At 39.2% G+C, this 13098-nt stretch overlaps 1 protein-coding gene across 5 annotated transcripts in view; it reads right to left on the reverse strand.

Annotated features, from left to right (window-relative positions):
* Window positions 1–13098, reverse strand: part of pxdn (peroxidasin) — a 257223-nt gene that overhangs the window by 126716 nt on the left and 117409 nt on the right. For all 5 annotated transcript variants that reach the window (XM_072561008.1, XM_072561006.1, XM_072561007.1 and 2 more), the window contains one exon: window positions 8757–8828. In XM_072561008.1, the coding sequence (XP_072417109.1) occupies window positions 8757–8828 (72 nt within the window). The remainder of the gene's footprint in view (window positions 1–8756; window positions 8829–13098) is intronic.

The raw sequence follows: 13098 nt of genomic DNA on the forward strand, positions 1-13098 counted from the left end.
GACTCCTCCGGGAGGAAGAACCCCATTCATAGTGCACAGAGTGAAAACAACAAACAGTTTGAATAAATTAAAATTACAACTGCCAAAACTACCAAATCAAAACTTCTAACAACTATTTCTGCAACAGACCAAAATAACAAAATGAAAGGAGACTTCTCCTTGGCCCACCGGGGGCACTCATACTACCCACTAACCCCTCCATGGCTCCTTCTAGCTGAAGCCATGCCCCAGCCCCAGACAACACAGTAAGAAAAAGTTACAAGCGTCTTATAACAAGAAAATTAAAAGTGGGCACTCAACATGCCCTATTCATACTTCAACCCTAGGTGCTCCTGCCCCACCCCTCCCCCATCCCATACCAAAGAAGAGAAAGGAGAGAAACAAAAAGGAAATGATGAGACAAAAAAACAAAGGATAACAGGAGGGGAGGGAGAAGGTAGAAGAGACAGAAAAGAAAAACCACAGTTAGGATCCCCACATATATTAAAAAAACAAACCCCGATGACCAGGTAAACCAGGCAAACTACAAAGAAAACAAAAATAAACATGATTGTCCATATTATTCGAGGCAATCTGTCTATTTTAAGATATCCAGGAAGTCCTTTGCCTTTTCCGGTAAGTCAAAATTAAGCACAGACCCTCCTTGGCTAGAATATAATATTGTTGGATATCTTACGGAATACTGGATATTCAAATCCTCAGCTGCCTTTTTACCTCATCTAAGGCTTTCCTCTTATGAATCAAGACTGCAGAAAAGTCTTGTAAATGCATAATTTGTGATCCTTTGTATATCATAGCCTGTGGATCCTTCCCAAGTACTCTGGAGGTTTCCAGCACTATTTGCTTATCTCTGGAATGCTGGAGTCGCAGTAGGACCGGGCGGGGACGCTAATCCGATCCAGACCTGCGCATTGCGACGCGGTGGACTCACTCGACCCACATTTGGCCTGCCTTGACTTCCAGCTTCAAAAACTGCAGTAGCCATTGCTCCAAGAAGCTGACGAGCTGATCTTCCTCCTCCTGTTCAAGCAGTCCCACCAGGCCAATGTTCTTCCAATGGCCTCGATTTTCAAGAGCGTCTACCTGCTCCTCCAAGGCTCATACCTGCCGTTCCAAGGCCTGGACCCGACCCGCCAAGGATTCCACTGCTGTTTTGTAGGCCGCGGTCTGCTGCTTCACCTCCATGACACACTGCCCGAAATGCTGGATCTCCTGGTCATGCTTCTGCAGCACAGCCGAGATTGGTTCCAGCCTGGTCCGGGTCTCCTCCATCACTGAATCGATCTTCTCTCGGAATATCACAAACTCCGAGACTAGGCTCTGCTCCACAGCTAAGTCCCCGGGAGCATTCACAGAGGCAGATACCATGACAGTGGGCATGTCCAAGCAGGGGGGTGCCCTGCTTGTTGCGATCCTCATGGCCCCTTCCCTTTAGTTATTTTTGTAATGATTTTAAATTAACACACAGCAATTCTGGGGTTCAAAAACTACCAATATCTACCACAATGGGTAATAAAGGGAGGGTGAGTGCACCACTTCGTCTGGGTTCTGATGCAGAGCTCAGCAGAGCAGACCTATTGGATCACCGCCATCTTGAATCCCAAATGTTTGCACGTTAATCTTAAGAATTATTATGAATTTGGGATCTCATTCATAAGTTCAGCAGTTAAAAGTCAGATATTTGTAAATCAAGGACCATCTGCAGTTATTTTTCCTTTTCTATTTCAACCTGCATCATCTGCAAAAGAATTGTAGCTAATTTTCCTGAACTTGCGACTGGATTACCTTTACCTTCACTAAATTTCAAATGCTGGGCTCTTATCTCAATTATATTTAATTTCTTGACCACTGCTTTTAAGTCTAATGCCAACATTTCTGCCATGCAATTAGGCTAGCTATGGTTAATTTTTGCAAATCACTTGGGGATAAATTGTCCCTCTGCAGAAAGACCGTAGCAACAGACAAAGCCATCTGGTTTACAGTGCATATAGCAAAAGTCATTGCGAAAATCATAACCAGCCTTAACCTCTGATAGCAACAGCACTGATGTTTGTCAGTGGATTTCAAATCCCTCAAAAGCCCCCAATCATATGTTATGACTGAGGTGGGAGAAGTATAGTGTTTCTCTGAGGTCTTACTATTTCACTAGTCATGACATATGCTTAAAGAAAATGTTGGCCATTTGTGTTTGTAAATCTATCAATTTCCAAATACAAATCAGCCAACCAACTTTCTCTGGGAAACAATGAAATGATCAATTTATTTAAAAAAAACTTCATAAAGCTTCAAAGTGTATTAAATATAACAGTTGAAACATTTAGCCTTCTAAATACCCTACTATATATGCAAATGTTAAAGAAAAAAGTAGACAGAATTTCTCAGCAGAGACAAATTATACAAAAAGAATTTGACCAACGAATTGGTAGTTTATTAAGAAAAGAAGAATAAGATATGAAATCTCCCAGATGGCTTTGGGTCTGGGGTCCTAGCTCATGCAGACAGGTATCAATGAACACGTGTCTATCACTGGGATATTTTCAGAAGCAGTTTATTCAGGAGATATCAAAAGAGAATAGCTGCCTCTGGTTTTGCACTTCTCAAAACTGGTTTCACATAAGATTCTTCCTTTCTGGTGGATTCTGTGACTTACCTCAGTAGGTTATACAATAGGTTGTCAACTATTTTTTTTTCAAACATTATCCAAAAGAATCCCCAAACTCCTAATAGCATATGCCCAGACATGTAATTTCAATGTATATAGGTCCAACTGTTCTATAGTTTATAAAGTTAAAAATCACACAACACCCAGGTTATAGTCCAACAGGTTTATTTGGAAGCACTAGCTTTCGGAGCTCCACTTCCAAATAAACCTGTTGAACCACAACCTGGTGTTGTGTGATTTTTAACTTTGCCCACCTCAGTCCAACACTGGCACCTCCAAGTCATAGTTCATAATGCACTGGCTGGTCACTTTACTTGAAATATAAAAGTTGGCTTTTCAGAACAAAGTCTATTCATTTTTTTTCAATGAATCAACCGTAATGATAATTTAAATTTCTATCCCCAAAACAAAATTAATAATGGAAGTGTCTTCATAACTATATAATTTTTAAATACCTGTGAACTTATTTATATTGTGGATATTAATGGGTGTGCAAACTCTGAAGAGACTTGAATCAAAGTACTCATTCTCAATTCCATGCAGAATGTGGTTGTTTTATCTCACATATCAAGCAAGTTGCAGCAGAGTTTAGGATCCACCATTATTCGACCTCATCCTGTTTTAAAATTAGAGAGAAAAAAACTATTTACCTGTTCTTCTATTAATGGTGAACAATTGAAAAACTGATTTTCTCAGTGACATCATTTGCCTAACTGTAGAGCTGTTTGTTTGCTATTTATATAATTGTTATCATGTTTTATGCCTCTTTCAAATAATTTATACCATACATCTACTGCACTAGTCCATTCATTCATCATAACTTACACTTGTAGTGTTTTTAAAGCAGAAAAAGGTTCCAAGATGTTTCACAGAAGCATAGCAGACAATAATCACCACTGAACCAGAACAGAAGCTATAAGGAGGGGGTGATTAAAACCTTTGCCATCAAAGTGGTATGAGGCTTTGAGTCAGTTGCTTTGTGGGGTGCCGCGGGTGGGAGATCTTAAAGGATGACACAGAGGTAGATAAGTGAAAATGTCAAGGCGAGTGATTGAAAGCTTAAGCCCTATACTGTTAAAGACTCAGTTGCCAAGAGGGGTGTGAAAGTAATGGAGAAAGAAACTTAATCGAGAAGAAGACAGTTTGTGTTTATTTTCACTTTGTTGGTTTTATCTCAGCGATGGTTGTTCTGCTATTTAGTACAAAATGGCACCCACAATTTGTTTCCATAAGTTATATGTTTAGGAACATACACACTGTCAAATTTTGTTGCTTTTCTCAGTTTCCACAAATGGAGAAGAAAATCTCAAACTGAAATCACTGAAGGTTACTTTGACTGAACCAATAATGCACAACAGTCAGGTCCTAAACATGCTTATACAGTTTGTAACTACTGTTTGACTGGAATACATCACAAATAATGGAATGCATGCTATCTCATGAATTTAAGGTGTGTTCATACCAAAATTGCTTCCTCTAGATAAGGCCAATAAGGCACTCAGCTTTACCTTTGACAAGATTGCTGTGGGCGGCACGGTGGCACAGTGGTTAGTACTGCTGCCTCACAGTGCCAGAGACCCGGGTTCAATTCCTGCCTCAGGCGACTGACTGTAGAGTTTGCACATTCTCCTCGTGTCTGCATGGGTTTCCTCCGGGATCTCCGGTTTCCTCCCACAATCCAAAAATGTGCAGGTTAGGTGAATTGGCCATGCTAAATTGCCCGTAGTGTTAGGTGAAGGGGTAAATGTAGGGGAATAGGTCTGGGTGGGTTGCACTTCGGCGGGTCGGTGTGGACTTGTTGGGCCGAAGGGCCTGTTTCCACACTGTAAGTAATCTAATCTAATCTAATCAGATGGAATATATAGACGTCCTGATCTGATGAGGTAATTCCCAGTTTCTGACCTACTTGGCCTCTTTGTCTCCCTTCATTGGATGGAGAAGATTACACCCATAGTGCTTATGATTCTCCCTGCTGAATTCTGATCTGGTGAAATAACTTTTGATGGAATTTGTGATAGTTTAAAGCCTGGACATCAGGAATTGTTATGTGTCTGGCCTACAACACTTGTGAAAACCTGTTACCTTGCTCATGGTTTGGTCAAAATCACACAACCTGGTCTTCTTCCTTAAAATGCTCCACACAATTCATCGAAACTTGAAGGAGATGTAGATAATCGCTATATTGTTTACCTCTGATGATTTGTTTTAACATGTTATTTGCTTTATCTGGTTTGAAGAAGGTTTACACCCGAAACATCGACTTCTCCACCTCCTGATTCTGCCTGGCTTGCTGTGTTCTTACAGCCTCCTGCCTGTCTACTTTGGATTCCAGTATCTGCAGTTTTTTTGTCTCCAATCTTTACCTGGTTTGGCCTACACATGATTCCAAACCCTAAAAAGTGCAGTTGACTTTTAACTGCCTTCTGGGCAGTGCGGGATGGGTAATAAATGCTGGCCTAGCCAGTGACACCCTCATCCCATGAGTGAATTTAAAAAAGGTAGTTAATTCCAACCAGCATATACTAATTAAGCCTAAACAAACAAACTTAAACACTTAGCAAAGAACAAGAGCTGAATCCACTAAACAGTTCTCATAAATGGTATTTCAGGCAAATTTATTATCCACAGTTTGTTAAACACTATTATACACAGAGGACTGAATATATTTAGATGACTAAAATGTACACATTTTGAAGAGAAAACTATGTTTAAGTCAAAATTGCGAACCACGCCATGTATTAGTGATCTGTTTTAGTCTTAGTAGCTCATATTATTTAAGCAATCTCAAGTTCAACCTGATCCACAATAAGAGAAAAGCACTTCATCTTATGCAACCATTTTTTTCTGTATAATGAACTTTGGCAGTAAACCAATGAACTTAATGCATAAGAATATTTTTAATCAAATAAGTAGGGGGTAGGGAAATGTGCTTCACCGTGCTCAGATTTTACGTTGCGTGCTGTATTTAAAACTGCTAGATAACTGCCAGATTTGGCTTGGGTTCTGACAATAATCTGTCAGCGTTTGTTGTCATTCCTCCTTTGAAATGCCCAGCAACTTCCAAATTTAGTGTACGGCAGATCAATGTAGAAAGTCTGACGTTGGTATCCATCACTGACTGCTCCACCATCAACTGCACTGTGAATCACTACAACAGAGCCAAAAATCACTGGAATCAGTCAATACAGTGAGAATTTCATCCTGCCAATTCTCACATCCTAGTCAGAAATGTCATTAAAAGTTACATTTTGCCCACTCAGGGACAACTAGATTTTTGATAATATTCTGTTAACAACTATTGCTAAACAACAAATCCAATGTCTCCATTATAACTACTTACATTTTTTTTAAAAGATCTTTTCTCAGTTTCTACTTAACCTCAAGCTCATCCAAACTTTCCTTTTTTAAGTAACAGAAAGAAAAGCAATTGGAACTTGGTGTTTTTCATTGTCTGTTTGCTTGTTCCAGAATTCATGGATATGATTGACAACACTGTAGCTTCAACTGGGTTAACTTCTACTGAAAAGGAACAATAACTTGTACTAAAGGTTGATGAAGTTCTTGGCATGGAGATACCACTCTTAGACAGACTTTCTTTAACTTTAGTGCCAATAGATTTGCTTCACCAGTGACCATAAACTCAGGGCCATCATGAGTAATGGAGGCAGTGCCCAAAGCCATTCAACAATATGAAATGATGCTTTTAAATACAGTTTGAACATATGTATATGCCAATAATGTACCCTGATTACTGTCAACATGCCAGAAACAAAGGTTTCCAAAAAAGCTGCAAGAAGAGAGAAAAAAATTCTCATTTAACTCTGCCCACATTCGCAATACACCTTTGCTCTTTCATCGAAACTAAAAGACCTGCATTAGCCCATCAGTTTAGAACAGTGCTACTCATTTAACAAAATGCATGAAAGCACAAGATACATTGCTGAATCTCTTATTCTGTCTGCATACAGTGATGGTATGTCTAATGTAAACAAGGACAAACAAAAATTGGCCTTTCAAACAAAAACTGAACACAAAATTCACCAGATTCTCTTTGGAAATGCTGCAAAATGCATGATGCAAACCAATAAAAACAAGAAATCAAAGTACGAAGATATCTAAACACAACTACAATCTCCACATCTAAACTTGTGCAAATGAAATAAACACACTTCACAAGTTAATGCCGTCCTAATGCTGTTCTTCTTTGTTTTGCTTCACATTCAACAGCTTTGAAACGGAATTAGACAGTTGTTCACAGAGCTAAACTCTTGTACACAGTATATTAACTGCTGCACAATGACGTCACTCCACCTCTGTGCCTCTCAATGCTGAAGCCAAACTGATGTGCTCTATCATTTTTAAAAATTACTGTAACTTACACAAAATGTCCACCAGTGATGCATGACCAAGACAAGTGAGCAATATGCTGGACTGAACTCCTGGGCTCAGCTGCTGGAGCACTGAAGAAGCCCAAGATGAAGGAAAGGTTGGGAGGTGGGGAAAGACAGAGGACAAAAATAGTACAGAATTACAACTCCAGACTGTAAGAGATTCACTCCTCCTGGAAATCATTTAAATGAATCGTGATATAAACTATGATACTCTGAACTCACCATTTTGATTGAATATGGTGATAGGCTATTTGAACAGTGCCCAGGAGGACTGCCTGTGCCCTGGAGACATAACACAGCATGAGCCATCCCCTTTAATAGGGGCAGGAAGGAAGTTGGTAATGCTACCTTACTGTATTAACTAGTACTTGTTAGATTTTATACAGCGCAAGCTGTAGAACTATGAAAAGGACCACTTTGCTCTTCCAAACAATACAGAGGAACCTTGATTATCCAGCATTTGCTTATCTGGCAAGATTGCAAGGTCCCGATGCTCAGCTAAACTATGTTATCTGGCATTCAATTACGCGGAATTCAATTAACCAAACAAAACACTCCCCGCCTGTATCCTTTGGATAATTGAGGTTACTCTGTATATAGTTTTAATCTTGGGAAACTTCCCTCTCCTGGTGCTGCAGCAATTGTGAGTTTTAATGAAGGTGCTGAAAAATTTGTTGCAGCAATTTACCACTCCAATATAAGGAACTGAATGATTAAACATTACTGTCTTATCGCCTTGCAACAAAAACACAACAGAATATAAATTTAAAATTGCACATTTCACTTGTGCTCACCCCAGATTTATTCTACTCTTCTTCTGTAATTTTGGCTAATTTCAGTCTTTCTTTACACAGATTCTTCTCAAATTTAAACTTTAAAATGTTTAGAATGGAATGCATTTTCCCTTCCTTTTCTCCTTCAGCTTTCACACTCGCTTCTTGCGTTTTGGAGTTTAAAGAACCCAGTTAGTTTGGATGTAATGTATTAAGAGATCCCTTTCGGTGCTTCATTAAAAGCATAGAACCTGAGAACTCATAGTAGAATGGCTCAAATCTTCAACATTCTCTTATCCAACTACAAAAAAGGATGACAATCTCCAAAAGACACAACACATGAGTAATAATCATCAGCAACAAATTATGAAGAATTTTTAAAGAAGCAAATTACAAACTTTATTTTAAAGTTATACACACCATTCCTTTATTTGTTTCCCTGTCTGCAACACTAAAAGTCTTCAGTAGGTTTGGCTTTTCACATGTCAAAAATGTAAATTTAACAGTTTTAAAACTGGCTGTGCTCAGAAGAATCTTCACACAGAGAGAAAACAGAAGGCCAAAGAACTTGATCAAGGCTGACCTCTCTAACAGCAACAGCTGCAAAACAAACTCTTTAAGTTGTGTGTAGTGTGTTCAATTGCTGGTGCTCACCAAGAACACAAAAAGCAAAGGTTAAATAGTCATGTCCACTTCTATAAAAATATCTTCCAGTGTATTTTCATATTAGACACATACAGACTCTAAAATCCAACTGGCCTGCATGACATTTCTAAGCAAGCATCTTTAATCATTTTTTGAACCTTTATCTTCAGGCATTAATGAGAATTTGACAAAAGAGAAAGGAAACAGGAACTGAGAATGTGTTTGTTCAAAATTTAAGAGCAGTTCAACTGGCTATTCCAAATTCAAACAAAGTGATTTACTCACAGATATTTTAAGTTCTCCAGATCTTCAAATGCACCCTTGGGTATTCTCCTAATTTGGTTGTTGTTTAACAGTCTGAAAAATTAGAAAAATGTATTACAAGCTGAAAGAAGGTAACTTTATTTCTTTTAAACTGCATTCCACATCCACTTGTCTTTTCCACCCAAAAAAATTTATCTGATTTTCATTGTCGTAAGTTAGTGGGGAACACAAACATTCATTGGCGTTCTTCATAATTTAGAATTGAAATTATTATTCTAATGCCCAGTTTGACAATGTCCCAACAGGCTATCAGTACTGACAACAGTTGAATCTCATGTTTGTTACCTTCTGCCATTTTAAATAGCTCATATAATACCCAGTAAGTTGTCCACAACCACCTGATGAAGGAGCAGCGCTCCGAAAGCTAGTGCTTCCAATTAAACCTGTTGGACTATAACCTGGTGTTGTGTGATTTGTAACTCAGTAAGTTGAAGCTTTCCTTATGTGTTGTGGTTTAAAGTTTAATGCAGTTGTGACAATTATGTTAAATTATTCTAATTCTGTTTCTCTGGGTCTAAATGTCAAATATGTCAGTAAAAATACAGAAGATAATATTACTGTGACTGTGTCTTATCTGATGGAGTTGATGAAAATGAGTAAGTAGCCCCTTGAAACAGCACAGTACACCTGAAACATCAAAAATTTGCATTTCAGTAATCTCAAGAGCCTTCAAAAAAATTAACCCATGTTTTGTTACCTGTTCCTTTCTGAAAGCCCATATCCATGGTAATGTGAAACACGTGAGCCTTATGTCGCAAGTTGATTAACTATCCTCTAAACATCCCACGGCAGTTCATCTCAAAAATAATTGAAGTCACGGTCATCGAGTCATACAGCAAGGAAAAACACCCTTTGGTCCAATCAGTCTATCCCGACCATAATGCCAAACTAAATTAGTCCCACCTGTCTGTGCTTGGGCCATATCTCTTCAAACATGTCTCATTCATGTACCTATACAAATATCTTTTAAATGTTGCACCCGCATCCGTAACTACCTCTGGAAGTTCATTCCACATATGAACCACTCTCTGTGCAAAAATGTTACCCCGACTGTCTTTTCACCTTAAAGATATGCCCCTGAATCTTGAAAACCCCAAGCCTAGGGAAAAGACACCCGTCATTCACCTTATAATGTCCTCATAATTTTATTTAATTCTATAAGGCCACCCCTCAAACTCTTACAGTCCAGTGAAAAAGGTCCCAGCCTATCCAACCTGCCCCCCTCCATTCCCAGAAACATCCTGGTAGATCTTTTCTGAACCCTCTCTCGCTTGATAATATCCTTCCCATAACAGGGCGACTAGAACTGTAAACAGTCCTCCAGAAGAGGCCTCACCAATGTCATGCAATTAGACATTTTCAAGTAAAATCATTCTTAAAATGGACACTGAAAATAATACTCTGTGAAACTAGAAACTAACAGTCAACCCACAGTTATATGCCCTTCCCATAGTCCATAGATATAATCACCTTGCATTTTCTTCCCAGTAAAACAACCTGGGTGCCCTTTAGTTTTTAAATTACCCAAGGTTATTGCCCAGTAGAATTCAGGACATATGACCTCCTAAATAGTGCCAAAACTAGTCAAACCCTCAAAACCTTGTTTCTATAAAATAAGCAGTTCTAATACTACAGCAATTAAGAAGCATTGAACAACACTCAAGCCATGATTTAATTGGGAAAATGCATTAGCATTTTATAATTGGGACGCGTGCAATTTTAAACATTTTGAATGGTTTATTAATGCTGCATAGGTTGAACTGCACACCTACGTAATGCGAGAAATTCTACAAGAAATTAACCAGTTACTTGTATTAACCAATAACTGTTAACGATATATTTGCTGCGGCCGTAATAGTACAGGCATTCTTGTACTTCCACACCACATATTGAACTGACATCTCTTTTCAAGCCTGTTTTGTAAATGCAAAATAAGCAAGTATAGCCCAGAGAGACGAAAACAGCACAACCCATCACATAAGCTGTTTCAGTCTTTTTATGTGTAATAAGCCTTAGCTACAATAAAGGCTCTTTTGTTTATCCTGAGGCGATTTAAAGTAACCAGCCTCAGAGTCATACAGCATGGAAACAAACTCTTCCATCCAACCAGCCCATGCCGGCCATAATTCCAAACTAAACTAGTCACACCTGGCTGCACTTGGCCCAAATCCCTCCAAACACTTCTTATTCATGTTTTTATCCAAATGTTTTTTAAACATTGCAACTGCACCCACATCCACCACTTCCTCCGGAAGTTCATTCCACACACCAACTGTGTAAAAAAAGGTTGCCCCTCATCGACGCGCTTCAGGACAAAACATTTTCTTTTGTAAAACTGTGCAAATGACTATCAAATATCAAGGAATATTCCACACAAAATCTCAAGTTTCAGAATTAAAGAAGTGGCAGAAGTGGCAAATTGTGGTACACAACGTTCAGTGCTGGAACCACTGCTGTTCACAAATTACAGTCATGGTTTACAGTTTGGAATCAAAAACACAATTTCCGAATTTGCATTTGGTGCAACAGTCAACACTAAGGATGACTGCAACATATCACACAAGAGCTTACAGTTATACAATTATACAGTTGTACGGCATGGAAACAGACCCTTTGGTCCAACTCAACCATGCCGGCCAGATATCCAAAATAAATCTAGCCCCAGTTGCCAGCATTTGGCCCATATCCCTCTAATCCCTTCCTAATCATATACCCATCCAGATGCTTTTTTAAATGTTGCAATCATACCAACCTCCACTACTTCCTCGGACAGCTCATTCCATATATGCTCATTCCTCTGGGAAAACATTTCCCCTCAGGTTCCTTTTAACATTTCCCCTCTCACCTTAAACCTAAGCCCTTTAGTTTTGGACTGCCCTACCCTGGGAAAATGACCTTGGCTATTCACCTGATCCATGTCCCTCATGACTTTAAAAACCTAATCAGGTTATCCCTCAGTATCTGACACTCCAGGGAAAAGCGCCAGCATATCCAGCTTCACCCCAAAGCTCAACCTTCCAAACCCAGCAACATCCTTGTGAGTCTCTTCGGAATGCTTCCAAGTTTCACAACGTCTTTCCTATAGGAGGGAGACTAGAATTGAATGCAGTATTCTAAAAGAGACGTCATCAATGTCCTATAGAGCCGCAATATGACATCCCAACTCCTGTACTCAATCCACTGACAAGGAAGGCAAGCATGCCAACACCTTCTTCACTGCCCTGTCTATCTGCAACTCCACTTTCAAGGAACCATCCATCTCCACCCCTAGTTCTCTTTGCTCAGCAACACTCCCCTTACCATTAACTGTACAAGTCCTGCCCTGGTTTGCCTTATCAAAATGCAACACCTTACATTTATCAAAGTTAAACTCCATCTGCCACTGGCCCATCTGATCAAAGTCAAAAAATTGGGAAGTAAAGTTCAACACATAAATGTGAGTAAGTGCATTTTGCCACAAATAGAGGTCATATTAGTAGGAAGGTACAGAACTATAATGGGTATAATGTCACAGGACTAGTATATCAATCACTAACATTAGCAGCACAGGTTACCAAGGCCATTAAAGTTGCAAACCAAAGGCTATGCTTTCTGTTTAGAGTGAACCAGAATCGAAAAGCAAGGGAGTTATCTTAAACCTGTACTGAATATTTCCCCCACTTCAGAATGCTGTTTGCAGTTCGTTTCCGTATTGTGAAAAGGAGATAGTGACAGTGGAGAGGGTACAGAGTAGAATTTACAAGCATGATACCAGGTACAGTTCAAAGACTGCATCCTTCTTTTAAGAGAACAAACAGATTGAGAGGTGGTTGGACTATTAGAAATAGAGTGGATAGAGTGAGTACTGAAAAATTTCCTCCTGTGGGCAAGGACATTAATAGACATCATCAATAAGAGACAGTAGCCAAGACATGCAATAGCTAATTCAGGAGAAAGTTCTTTGCCCCAAGAATAGTGGAATGTAGAACTTGCCATCATGAAGTGGTTGAAATGGTTGATGTTTAAGGGCAATCTAGGCAGAGAGAAGGTTGTGGAGTGCATTACAAATGCAATACTTATAAGTTTGTTACACTTTGGAACTAATTAAAATGGAGGAATAAAGTGAGTTACTGGCTAAAAGCAAACCTGTGCAGTTTGATTGCTAAAAGATTAGAGGGGCACGAAATAGCAGCAGAGTGTTCACAACGGTATACAATGGCCTGGCTGATAGCAAACCAGCTGTTAGCCGCTGATGTCCCAGGAAGATGGTCAGATTTAAATAGCTATTTTTTAAAAAGGTCAATTTAATTGCAAGATTCAGTAG

The sequence above is a fragment of the Chiloscyllium punctatum genome, chromosome 3, assembly GCF_047496795.1.
Source record: "Chiloscyllium punctatum isolate Juve2018m chromosome 3, sChiPun1.3, whole genome shotgun sequence".
Taxonomy (NCBI): domain Eukaryota; kingdom Metazoa; phylum Chordata; class Chondrichthyes; order Orectolobiformes; family Hemiscylliidae; genus Chiloscyllium; species Chiloscyllium punctatum.